This window comes from Schistocerca nitens, chromosome 4 (assembly GCF_023898315.1).
Source record: "Schistocerca nitens isolate TAMUIC-IGC-003100 chromosome 4, iqSchNite1.1, whole genome shotgun sequence".
Taxonomy (NCBI): Eukaryota; Metazoa; Arthropoda; class Insecta; order Orthoptera; family Acrididae; genus Schistocerca; species Schistocerca nitens.
This window is the reverse complement of record NC_064617.1, coordinates 93343968-93358039: the sequence shown is the minus strand read 5'-3', so window position 1 is coordinate 93358039 and position 14072 is coordinate 93343968. Positions and strand designations below refer to the sequence as shown.

Genomic DNA, 14072 nt, shown 5'->3' with positions numbered 1-14072 from the left:
TGTAATGCACTTCCTCTCATTACACTCTTACCTTCACACCGTGACGTTCATAATATCAAAATACGAAACGTCAAAGGAGCCGTAATCTTAAAAGTTCGAAATTTGTCACAAAACAAGAAAAATGATTCTGTAGAACAGAAGGTACGATTGAAAGTAAATTCTAGTAACTTACTGTTTTCTGAATGAGTATTTGATTTTTACTGTCTGAGTTGCTTCCCATGGCATCACATTTGTTGACTTCCCCATCCCCAACTCATAACAAAACTTACATTTCGACCCAATATAGCAGTCGGGGTACTCTACAGATGAGTCTGTCCCCACAACCTATGTTTCAAAAAATTGTTTCGAAGCTAAAAATAAAATTGTCAGTCAGTATTATATGTTTCCGCGTTCGAAAGCCGTTCGCAGAAAGACAAATCCAAGTCGCAGGTAGACTACTTGCACTAGTTTGTACAGATTCCGGAAGAGGCGCTAGGATTACCCGTAAGCCGTAAACATTCTGCTATGCCCTTTTCAACTTTCACAGCTGCATATCAGTGCTTAATTATAACATAATTTCGAGAAATACGTCATTTATTAGTCAACTGATTTGATATGTGTATGACTGTGGACCATTTCTCAAACGTTACAGATAATGGCAGCACCAAGTGGGCGTGAGGTTCTAAGGCTATATAAAAGTTTACTTCAGTATGGGAAAGAGATAAAACTAACGGATAAAAAGTACTTTCGTGATAGGATTACTGCAGAGTTCAAGGCAAACAAAAGACTCGTAGAAGAAGACGAAGTAAAATTTCAGTATGAAGTACGTCGCTGAAGTAATTCACTTCGTACATGCTTTTATTTCAAGTTCAAATTTGTGTAATTACAAAAACGTAACGAAGTACATTATATATCATAGAATTATTTGATTCATTGATTCTCAAGCATTTTGCAAAGTTCTTTTTGTTTTGCTGTGATCACTGTTAATGTGTTACAGTTAGACTGAAGAATTTTCATGCTGATAGAGGTCCAGTAATATGTAAGTTGTTTACGCTTTTTTTCCCCTTACAGAAAGGTCTGAGACTTTTGCAAAATCGTCGTATTGCCTAGAAGAGTAAATATCGAAGTGGATGATGTCTGTTACTGGAATAAGGCAAATTATTTCAAGAAGTGGACCCATTTTCCAGAGTGAACGCACAAGCACTGAATTGGCTTCTGCCCTAACAATTTTAAGACACAAACATACATTGGATTACTCACGTGTCCCTACATTACAAGAAGAAGACCTCGAAGAAGTGTTTGTCAGGGGTAGTGGACCTGGTGGCCAGGCTGTTAACAAGACAAATAATTGTGTTGTGCTCACCCATAAACCAACAGGTAACAATATATATTTACATGTGTGTTTATGTAATGTGCAAGTAGTTCACATAATGTATTTATACTGCCCAGTTATAAGGTTCCGCTGCAGATTTCTGCATCATTTTCATTCCCCAAAATTGCTTTAGATCGTTATTTTAAAGTGGGAAAACTATTCTTATAATGAATATGTGATAAAAAGCAGGGATGCATTACTTTGACTGGTGGATACTTGAAAATGCGACATATTTATTCCGTTCATGGAATAGATAGAATGCCTGTTCTTGCTTCATCCAGACACTTCCTCTCATCTTTTCAGAGGTTGTCCAAAATTTCATTCTTCGCATCTGCCATATTCTGTTTGTCCAGAAGTACTCCCTCGTTCATTCTCTAGGTATCACCTTTCCATTTATTCATATTTTCTTCAAATTTTGTTGCAGTTATAATATTTCATTTGATTCTTATTTCATGATTGTGTATCCTATACAATCTAGAACATCCTTCTTTTCTTAGGAATCTAATTTTTGCTGTTTGAATACTGTCATTTTTCTATAAGGAGACAGGCCTTGTGTGTCAAAATTGATTATCCCACTAGCTAATTTAAAAATAAATATTGTATGTTTTGTAAACCTCTTATTAAGCATTAGCTGGCATTATATCTTTGTTTCTAAAAGTCTATCTTTGTCATAACTTAGTGAATTAAATCAACCCACAAGTGGCAAAATGATGACATTTGCAAAGAAAGTGTGTCATTGATAACTATCTTTGATTGGGTAGGACATTAAACGTGGAAATCTGCCGCTTTGGATTTTGGTACTGTTATTATTAAGTTGTTTGCTTACAAACCATTGCAATTTGAACTTGTATCGTTTGAGTTCACCTTCTATCTTTTGTTTAAGAGAAGACCTGCAGTGGGCTGAGTACAAAATACCCATAGTACAAAAGCGCACTGTATTTCCCGGAAAGATCTGTTGCAAAATTCATGATGGTGGCTTTTCGAGGCAGATATCCTGTCCAAGCAAGTAAAGGATTCAGTGGAATCTTATGTAGCATCAGATAGTAATATCAAACCCCACAGAAGGTGATAATTTGATTGTGAGTTGGCAAAACCAACCAATGAATTGTGTAACAAGATGTTTCCTCTCCGAATCAAGGCTGTAGTGATACTAATCTGTAGGGTAGCCCAAGGCCTAGGTTAGGTTGGAAGGTGATTATTTTGTTGTGAGTTGGCAAAGCCAACAAATGTGGTGAGAGACGAATATGAGATACGTGTTGAATTCATGTTGGTATTCAATACAGAATTCCTTCATCTCTTGGTATGAAACACAAATCTCTCCCTCTCCCTCTTTCATTGGCTGTATAGAACCAGCAGCTGACACGCCCACTTTCATTACTGTGATCCCTCATAGCAAGCACTGACAATATTGTTACACATAACATGTAAATATGGCTTTGGCGTGGCTGTAAACTTCTACCAGAAAGAATTTATTTCCTCACAGGTCAGGTTGGCATAGACCAAGCACATAGAGGCAAACAGAAATTGTTTTATCCTCACTGCCAAAACAGCATAATGTGGCAGACAAAATACAAATAAAGCTATGTAAAGATGAATTGCTTATCATATTGCTCATTACAATTATTTCTGTTGTTAGTGTTTTCTCTATGTACTAGCTGTGTAATTTATCTTTTTCTTTTATTCCATATGTCACAGGTACTGAAGAATGTAATGATTAGATTACTTGCTGACTTACTTTGTTGTAGTATGTTCAACTTGTTCTTCACTGATATATGTAACTGAAAGTGTGTCTGCTGTTTATATTAACTTTATCATGACCTCAGTTTCTTTCAGTCCATCATCACTGATGCTCATAGGTAGAGATTATTTAAAGTTTGTTCATCTCTAATTATGAATGATCTCAGTAGAACTCTTCCTGTGTATAATTTATCATAATGTTTTTTTGTAGGAATGAATGTCTTCCATTATTTTCATAGAGGCCTCAAAAATAGTATTCCCATTTCTCAGCAATATAAAGTAGGTAAACTACGCACACAACAATATATACATTTTCTTTTATTTTCATTCTATGTAGAATGCATTTGTGGTACATTAAGTAAGTTGACAGTCATATGCATAATTTAAGGAATCAGGTTAACAACTCAGTGTGTAGTAGCGTCATCTGAGAAGTAGTGGTGTTCTGTGTCGTGTTTATTTGCCAATCGATGACTCTGTGCCTTAATTCCTAGAAGGGTAGTTACCTTTGGTCTTTAAATTATTTGTATTCCACCAAGGACCTTGTATTACAACAAAGTCTGTATTTATACATTAGCCTACTAGCTTTCCATATGAAGTACTAATTTAATATCAGTTCTTTACCTTTTAGATCAAACATTGCACAATATTAAACTGCTTGTTATCTACAGGTTTAGTCGTAAAAGTTCATCATTCAAGACTGCAGAGTGAGAATCGGAAGCTAGCACGTGATTTGCTGGTAGAGAAACTGGATGCCCTCGTCAATGGGGAACACAGTTTGCAAGCGCAGCGGAAGTGTCTTCAACAGCAGAAGCAAAAGAAGGAAGAGCAACGTCGAAACAAACGAGAACTTCTAAAGAAACTTTGGCGTGAACGTGAAGGCTTGAATTCATGAGAGGGATCACTTGATGTGCAAAGACAATTGATAAGTGGGAGCAAATAAGCAGATAATTTTCGTTCTTATCATTTGTATTTTACTGAAAAACAGATAAATAATTAAAATTTTCAAAGGATTGAACTGTAACACTATCCTCAAGGAAAGTATATACAAATTAAAAAAAGTGAATAGTCATAACCTTTCCTAGTCTACTCCTCGTCCTCCTTCTTAAAACATAAATTAAAGGCGCTGTGCTGGAATAAGACATGTAACTCGGAACATAGTGTTAAACAGCTTATTATTTGGACCTGACATATCCAGATAGATTATCAAATTTGTTGACAAGATACACTCAACTTCTGATGCTAATATTGCACGACTGAACAGTATTTGACAAATGGAAGCAAAGTGAGTCACAAATTATGCAGCGTTCACTAGCTACTAATAGGTAACAAGTATCTCAAGCAGATTATGGGGGCACCAGGATAACAGCATTTGTCATACTATATTCAGATAAAAAATAACTAAAAACACCTTTTGTAACAAATTTTATAGGTGTTCTTAGACACAGTCAGGAATCAAATTAATGTAATTGTGTTGTTGCAGATCAAGGCTTGAATTTAAAAGTTTTATAAGTATTTTTCATTTTGAACAATGTAAAGAAAACTATCTACTTTTCTTCTGAACAGGTTTGCTTTCATAGTTTGAAGTGGGATAACTGCCAGCAGACTCTGAGCAGTATATATATGTTTTAACCAGAAACTGCATTTACAAAACATACTACATGTAACATTTGAAAGCCGACTGTGTTATGTGTTACTTTCAAAATTACACTTAAAACACAGCCCTTTTTACTGTTAGTTTTCAAGAAATATCTGTCAAAGTTCTTTTTTCTTTTTCCTGACATTCTCATTTTCTGGAGACCCAAGGCATCGATATAGTCAGAATAATTTTGTCATGCGTGCTTCAGTGAAAGATCAAAACATTTCAGTAAGTTGTTGTGCGTGATAATGAGTTCCTTCAGCTTCTCACTTTTGCTCTCTTTTGCTAGCAAACACATTCATTTCACTGTACCTGCATCTCCTAGCTGTTCAAATCTCAGTTCATAGGCATTGCTAGTTAACCATTCAGATATGTTTTCATCATCTGTCTCTTCACAACCAGAAATTTATATTCTAAATGAAAATTTTTGTTTTAATTTTAAGAGAATATTTCAGGCTTGCTTTTTTTTATGCATTCAAACAATGCCGGGCTGTGGACGGATAATCCACCTGGATAATTGGGAGTTGGCTGTCTGTTACTCTTATTTATCACATAACTGGTCTGCTGAATCAGAGTGTACTCGGATGTTATTAGCATGTGAAACACATTTCTGAGAATGGCAATGTTAAATTATCAAAGCAGAAGCAAAGAATGTAGAAATTGATATCTTCTCAAAACATTCTTTCATTTTGATCATATTATGAAAATGATAAACTGCTACTCACCATATAGCAAAGATGTTGAGTCGCAGATAGGCACAACAGAATGACTGTTAACAGAGCACAATCACCGTCTCTGGCTGCTGAGGCCAGACTGCAAGCAGTTGCACATGACAGAAGCAGTCTGGGTGGTTGGGATAAAGAGGAGGCTGGGTTGGGGAAAGGGTGATGCACAGTAAAGTGCTGCTTGTGGGAGCGCACAGGGATTAGATGGAGAGGGTAGAGGAGTTAGGTGCAGTCAGGAGATTAGAGGGAGGGTGGGAGGGCAGCAGAAAAGGAGAGAAGTGAAAAGACAGTGGGTGTGTTGGTGGAATAGAGGGCTGTATAATGTTGATGATGGAGTGAGAACAGGGAAGGGGATAGACGGATTAACAAAGGTTGAGGCCAGAAGGGTTATAGGAATGTAGAATATGTTGCAGGGAGAGTTACCACCTGCGCATCTCAGAAAAGCTGGTGTTGGTGGAGAGGTGGCACATGCTGCGAAGCAGTCATTAAAATCTTTCATTTTGAATGAGTGCTTCTCACTGGCTCTATCCTCATAATCAGAAGGTAAAAATTTAGTATGACTTGTGATCCAGTAGGACCGTTCTGGAATTTCTGTTAGGGCCATATTTTATGATGTTCATTTTTTATGTAGTGTTCAATGTGGGAAGCTAGAAGGAAATATACCAAGTGTTACACATACAAGTGAGTACAATAGTGTCATAGGCAGAAACTGAGTTATCACATGGAGCATAGGCCCATCATTAACGATATGAGAGAGAGAGAGCGAGAGAGAGAGTGCAGATTAACTGTGTGGTGTGGAAAACACACACTGTTCTAGCAGGCTGAAAAAAAAAAAAATAAAAGAAAAAAAGAGAAATCAGTGATTAAAATAGTATTATGTTATATCCAATTTTTCTTAGGTCGAATAAATAATCTAACTTTCTTAATAAATTAAAAATGTTTTGTGAAAGATGAATGACCATGATGAATCCATTTACAAATGTGTTGCGTGTACACTGTTTGCAACATATTAGTTGGATCTTGAGCTATCAGTGGAAGTGACAAAAAATTAGAAACCTGCATGTTTCTCTAAAAGTGATTGTATTTATCTGAGAAGACGCATTACATTTCCACTTCATGGACTGAAACTTACAACAAGAACAAGGGTATGAAATGCCACAGCAGCAAAGGAGAAACTGCTGCACACAACTACTCCATTGTTATTAGACTAGTTGTTATCACGTAAGTGTGATAATAGCTGCAGCTGAGATTATTTAAACTAATACTTAAGTTTTTAGTAATAGGGTTTATGAAAAAGAATCGTCCAATTTGGCACATCTATATTTCTGAAATTAATAAAAATATACAATGAATTTTGTTTTTTGATGAACGGAAAACTCAAAGGGTTCTCCCCCCCCCCCCCCCCCATAAGTGTTCAATATGTCCCTCTTGAGATGCACAGATGCAGTATATGTCAATGTGGTGTTCAAATTGTCCTCACACTGCAGCGAACATGTCTTGAGTCCCTCTCATATTGTACAACTTCATGTGGTTGTTCTATACCCCATATTCTATGAAATTACAGAACTGTACACATTGTTGTTTGTCACCTTCTCGATGAACTAGCAGTAACTGAATTTTGTATGGTTTCATTTGTAAACGTCAACACAACACACTCCAGATGGACATCGGGGGCATGTTAAGCTGCGTGGCGAACAGATTTCTGCGGACTCCTTGTGAAACTGTGGCAGATGAGTTCGACATCTGCGTCAGACACCTGTGGACAGCCGAGCAATTTCCCTTTACACACACAACCTGTTTCTCGGAATCGAGAGTTTGCTTTTACCAGTGCTCTGTGCTGTAGGAGGATCCGCACCATACCTAGTATGAAAGTCACACTGAACCGTTATTACTGACCCGCACTGCGCAAAACGTAGAACACAAAATGCTTTGTTGTTCTGACACCATTTTCACTAGAACTAAATTGGGCACGCAGTGCTGCTGCCTAGTGGGAATCATGTAAAAATAGTGTTTGCTCGTACCAACTGTACATTGTTCATGCATGTATCTCAAATAACACAACAGCTCCGATGTTTTAAAAATCGGATGATTCTTTTTGATACATCCTGTATATTTCAGCCTAAGGTCACATACGTGGCATTGTAACTGGTTTTGACTTATTACCAAGTCATCAGATGACGTGTTTAAAGAGAAAGAAAAAGGATGGTAGTAAAGCAGCAGGAAATTAAAATATAAATCAAACTAACTTCCATACACAATTATGCATAATTCAATGGGCTACATAGTAACTCATAAACCGGAGATGTGCTCTGATTGTAATAATTGAATGCTACAGTTAACTGTGCCAGATACTAGTTTGTTAGTTCTGGTTCCCATCTGCAGCTGGGTGTCATCTAGACTGCTTCAAGGGTACATCTAGTGTGTCTGCACCAGTAGGTAAGTAGTGTCTTCATAGTTTATGCCCTGAAAAGCCTCTCTCTTGCAATTCAGGGGTTGCCACAGGCTCTGGAAATCAGGGAATTTCAAACACATCAGGGAAATTTGAAAGAAAAAGAAAAAAATACACTGGAAAAATATCATTTTTGTCTCAGTAGATGAAATGGTTTGTTTACTGAGATGTCATCTATTGTCGTTGGCTGTGTGCAACTGAGCACCTGTGCCGCTTCCCTTCTCCGCTTCCTACCAGTCCCCTTAGTTTGCAGTCAGTGATGCCACCACTTCCTGCAGCAAGCCTAGCAGCTGCTGGCAAGAGGCAGTGAGGAGTGATTTCTTTGGATCTTATTCTCAGAGAGTGTAGATGCAGCTGCTGGAGATGGCAGTCATGTCTGAGTGATTGTGTGAATGTGTGTGTGCGTGTGTAGTTGAGTGTATGATTGTCTTTTCTACGTGCCTGCCTGTGGCTCAGCAATTATCTTTATGGTGAGTTGCTACCTATTTCCATTATTATTGATTCTCTGAGTATTTGAACAAGTCATCTGTTGCCTGGATTGATCACCATGGTCTCATTTCACAAGCGTGCTGTCTGTGGCTTGTGAACAGCCAGCCACATGAGTGGATTTCCGCGATGGACCAAAACCGGAGGCTGTTTCTGCAGGTATCTGTAATGGATCAGGCCTGCTGATCTGAAGCCATTCAGTTCCCACTAATGTGCAGGCCCTGCTTGTCGTATCTAGTCTCACCGATCTGCCTGCAGGCCAGATCTGTTTGTGTGTGGCATAATGCAGCAGATTTCAATGTTTTCTCCATGGATGCAAAACTGGTGCTCCTCAGCAGTCCAGAGACCACAGGCAATGGATTTCAGGAATTGCAACGTCTCTCGGCAAGTATGTTGTACAGTGTGGTGTTTTATAGATACTTTATTTGTTCTAGTATATTTTGGCACTTCAAAAGTAGTTTATATGTTAGAAAGTGTGGATGATGAGAAAAAGAAATTTGTACTCATATATTTCTCGAAAGAAAAATGACACAATACTTGTAAAATAATAGATATAATACAGTGGGTAATAACCGACAATAACGAATGTAGTAGAGCCAATATTTTATTGGAGGTCACCTACAGTGCTAGCATACACAATTCTTCCCCGCCTTATACATGACTTTCAAGGGGCCTACTTTTTTCCGTGGTGATTTCTTAAATCAGTGAAGGTATTTTAAATTTGTCTTGTGACTCCAAGGAAATGCGTATTTTTGTCACCAAATATGTTTTGTTGTATTGAAATGAAATAACATCAGTTGTCTTAATGAAATACACATACCATTTGGCTTGCTTTCTCCATCTAAGAACAGTTCATTACAAAAGATGTTGATGTTGGTAGTTAAGATTTTTTCTCACATCAGGAAATGCCACCTGCTTGCAAGTTTATTTTTATTTATTTTTTTTTTATAGATATTCCCTCATCTGCACTATTGTTTCTTGTTCTGTAGCTGCAAAGACAGATTGTCAATTTGTATCTTAATTTACCTTTGAGATCTCAAAACTCGTCAGGGAAAAATGCCAAAACTCGTCTGGAAATGAGGGAATTTCACTTGGGGAAACTTATGGCACCCCTGAATTAGTATTATACTGAAAATAATTTTAATCTTAGATCTGCAGTTTAAGAGTTACCAGATTCATCCTGTTACATGGCTAACTGTAGGCTTCAGATCCATTAATCAGCTCACAGATCTGGTTACACAGAATGCCTCTCCAGGCCTGTTCAGTTGATCAGCAAGTGTGTATAGCTGAGAAAAGACGGTAGTATGGTTTGTAATTGTTACTGGTATTTTATTACACCCTATTTTCCTCCCGTTTAGACAGATGATCTGATGATGATTTAGTAATAAGTCAAAGCTGTTAATGATACCACTTCAAACAATGGCAACTCCAGGTAGGAATATCAACAATATAAGGAAAAGGATAAATTGCTACTTACTGTGAAATTGACCCATTGCCAGGTGCAAATAAAGGCCATTACACATTCAGCTTTCGGCCGAAGCCTTCTTCAGAAAAGAAAAAAACACACACACATTTACACAAGCAAGCACACCTCATGCATACATGACCATCATCTCTGGTAGCTTGGAGTGGAATGCAATTGTCATGTGAAACAAAGGGAGCTCTCTGGAGGGTGCAAGAAAGGGATAGTAGGTGGGGGGGGGGGGGGGAGAATGCTGTCTGGTGGAGGGTGCAGAGGGACTAGATGGAGGCATGACAAGACTGCCACCAGCTGCAGCGTTGGGAAACTGTTGGGTAGGGAGAGGGAAGGGGGGAGTAGAAAAGGAGAGGCAAATGGAGGGGAAAGATGGGCAGATGCATTGGCAGAGTACAGCACACAATGAGGGTGAAGTGTGAATAGGGAGTAGGAGTGGGGAAACTGTTGGATGGTGGGGTGGAGGCAGTAGGTTACCATAGGTCGAGACCGGGATAATTTCAGGAGCGGAGAATGTGGTGTAAGGATAACTCACATCTGTGCAATTCAGAAAAGCTGGTGGTGAACAGGAGGATCCATATGGCTTAGGATGTGAAACAGCCACTGAAATCAAACATGTTATGTTCAGCTGAATGTCGTGCCATGGGGTAGCGTACTGTGCTGTTGGCCACAGTCTGACAGTGGCTGTTCATCCTGGTGGACTGCTGGTTGGTAGTCATACCAACATAAAAAGCAGTGCAACCATTGCAGCAGAGCTGGAATTTGACATGGCTGCTTTCACAGGTGGCCTGGTCTTTGGTGGGGGCAGGATCTGCTGTGACAGGCCTGGAATAGGAAGTGCTGGGTGGGTGGATTGGGCAGGTCCTGCTCCTGGGTCATCCACAGGAATATTATCCTTGTGGCACGGGATTGGGATTGGAAGTGGCATAGGGATGGACTAGGATTTAGTGTAGGATGTGTGAGTGACAGAACACCACTTTAGGAGGGGTGGGAAGTATCTCAACAGCTATCATCTCCTCCACACCAAAAAATCATTCCCATACAGCCTGCCCACCCGGGGACGGTGTATCTGCAGTGGCAAGAACTGCCTTGCACTTCATGCTGAAGGTCTCACCAAGGCCTTCACAGACAGGTACTATGTGTCCTCTCTGTGCCATTTCACCAGATGCCCCCAAAAACTAGCTACAAAGGAGTGCCCCCTCCGTCACCTAATACCACTCCAGACTAGAACAACTGAACCACATCATTTCTCAGGGCTTTGAAAACCTATCATCATGCCCTGCAATGAGGGACACCCTATCCAAGATCCTTCCCATCCCTCCTAAAGTGATGGTCCATCACCCACCCAATCTCCACAACATCCTAGTCCATCCCGATGCCAGGTACTGTTGGTGGTTGGTGGATTTTATGTGGACAGAGGAGTGGATGAAGCTGCCAGAGAGGAGAAGCAGTGGGAGAGCACCATCCTTCACCAGGTCCCTTCCTAAGAACACCAATCTTTCAGTAGAAGAAAGGAAAGGCACAAACAGCCTCAAAACAAATCATGACCTAATCATCCTACCTGCATACTATGGTTCCACAACTGTTGTTATTAATCAGAGTGACTATCTGATGGAAGGTGTGTGCTACTTAACCTCAAAACAAATCCTGACCTAATCATCCCACCTGCAGACAAAGTTTCCACCACTGTAATTACTAATCACAGTCACTACCTGGCAGAAGGCCTATGCTAATGATCTAACTCATCCAACTATAAAATGTGACAGAGTGATCACATCCCAGAAGTCAAAACATAACCTCCAGTCTCTGCGTAAAGCCTTAGGTCCTTCCCAGATCCTCTCCCCTGAATTCATTTTCCTCTCACCCCGATGATACCCCGTGCACCCACTTGTACATGTTCCCCAAAATCCTCAAACCCAACAATCCTGGATGCCCCATTGTAGCTTGTTATGCACTCCCACTGAAAGAATTTCAGCCCAAATTGACAGATACCTACAACCAGCTGCCCATAATCTAGTCTCCCATGTCAAAGATACTAACTGCTTCCTTCTCATCTCTCCACCATCCCCATCCTTTTACCTCTTGTTTCCCTACTTGTCACTTTGGACACCACTTCCTATACATCAACATCCCTCATGTATATGGTCTTGTCACTGTTGAACACTACCTTTTCCAATGTCCTTCAGACTCCAAAGCCCCTCATTCTCCTTACTACATCACAACTTCTTCTTCTTCGAAGTATACAAGAAATCTGCATCACAGCCATGGGCACACGCTTAGCATCATCCTATGCCTACCCATTTATGGGCCATCTAGAGGAGACCTTAGCCTCCTGCCTCCCAGAATGCCAAATCCCTAGTTTAGTTCAGGTTCATTGATAATATCTTCATGATCTGGACCCCGGGAGCCAACACACCCTATCCCCATTCCTTCGCAACTTCAACACCTTCTCTCCCATCTGCAACGGTTGGTCCTCCTAATCCCAGTATTCCACCTTCTTGGACATTGACCTCCTCCTCTCTGATGGCTCCATCCACACCTCTGTCCACATTAAACCCATCAGCCACCAACAGTACCTGCATTTCAACAGCTGTCATCCCTTGTACACAAAAAAATTCCTCCCATACAGCCTGGCCACCTTGGGACAGCATATCTGTGGTGGCAAGAACCCCCTTGCCCATTATGCTGAAGGTTGCAGTGAGGCTGTCACAGAAAGGCACTACCCCAGACCTCGTCCGTAAACAGATCTCTGTGTCATTTCCCCACCCGTCTCCAAGAACCAAGTACAAAGGAGTGCCCTCTTCATCACATAATACCATGCTGAACTGGAACAAATGAACCACATTGTTGATCAGGACTTTGATTACCTGTAATCATGCTCTGAGATGAGGGACATCCTACCCAAGGCACTTCCCACCCCTCATAAAGTGGTGTTCCATTGCTCACCCAACCTCCATAGCCTACTTGTCCATACCTATTCCACTCTCAATCCGAAGAATTTGCCACAGGGGTCATATCCCTATGCAAGGTCTGCCCAATCCACCCACCCAGTACTTCCTGCTCTAGTCCTGTCACAGGCTTATCCTACCCCATCAGAGGCCAGACCATCTGTGAAAGCAGGTGTGGTGTGCCAAGATACCACACAAGAAGAGTTTGCAACAGTTGGTGTCAGAAGTACTAACTACCTGTCCATCAGGAAGAATGGCTACTGCCAAACTGTTGTCAGTAGACCACCCTGCAGCACAACATTGAGCTCAACATAAAATGCTTGATTTCAATGGCTGTTTCACAACCTGAGCAATCTGGATCCTCCCCTCCACCACCAGCTTTCCTGAATTGCACAGATGGGAGTTATCCTTACATCACATTCTCCACTCCTGACACCCCCCCCCCCTGCAGGTCCAGGGGTTAGAATAGGCCTGAGGTATTCCTCCCTGTCATAAGAGGAGTGTCACACTTTTCAGCCCCATGAGTTCAGGTCCCATTCTATCGTTTGACCTGCCACTTTCAAAATTCTACAGAAGTGCGGGCCATGTGTGGAAGGATTCCTTACTTGGTGCACGAGTGCCCTTAGATTCGATCTCCTGAATCTCTTGTCATGCCTTTGCATCTCCACCTGTGATTCAACTATTCTGGCGAGGACACTTTCTGGGATATGTCATCTTCTTCCGTCGTCTCCTGTCCCCTTTCGCCCCCATGACAATATTGGATTTCTCTGCATCCAATATCCAGCATGGTAGCCAGTCCGCTGTGGTGGGGCTGTCATGTACCGATTTGGTGGTAGCCCCCTGTTAACACAGGGTTCGCACTACTGATACCTGAGCTGTAAACTCTCCATGTATGCCAAGGAGTAGATGCCTGGCTTCCTGGGGCATCAGGACTCCCAGCAATGGCCATCATGCCAGTAGGCCTTTGCTGTGACTGGGTGGCTCCCATGGGGAGAGCCCCTGATCGGAGTGAGTGGCATCAGGGCGGATGACCTGCAATGCAGCGGACTGTCATCTCTTGCTGGTGACCATACGGGATGCAGATCACCCTACACTGCTGCAGCTATACAGAGCCCTTGTTCAATCCCGCCTTGACTATGGGAGTCTGGTTTATGGTTCAGCGGCTCCCTCAGCGTTGCATTTAATCAACCCAGTGCACCACTGTGGTGTTCGACTAGCGACGGGAGCTCTTAGGAGAAGTCCGGAGATCAGCGTCCTTGTGGAGGC

The 14072-nt window shown here is 41.1% G+C and overlaps 1 protein-coding gene across 2 annotated transcripts; it reads left to right on the top strand.

Moving 5' to 3' along the window:
- LOC126251549 (mitochondrial translation release factor in rescue) lies at positions 1-4109 on the top strand. 2 transcript variants are annotated; one of them, XM_049952060.1, is made up of 3 exons: positions 1-141; positions 1051-1356; positions 3757-4109. In XM_049952060.1, the coding sequence occupies exons 2-3, from the start codon at positions 1110-1112 to the stop codon at positions 3978-3980; spliced, it is 471 nt and encodes a 156-aa protein (XP_049808017.1). In that variant the 5' UTR covers positions 1-141; positions 1051-1109; the 3' UTR covers positions 3981-4109. The 2 variants fall into 2 exon arrangements, with proteins under 2 accessions (XP_049808017.1, XP_049808018.1); XM_049952061.1 differs by lacking the exon at positions 1-141 and adding an exon at positions 664-802.
- Positions 4110-14072: the final 9963 nt, after the last annotated feature.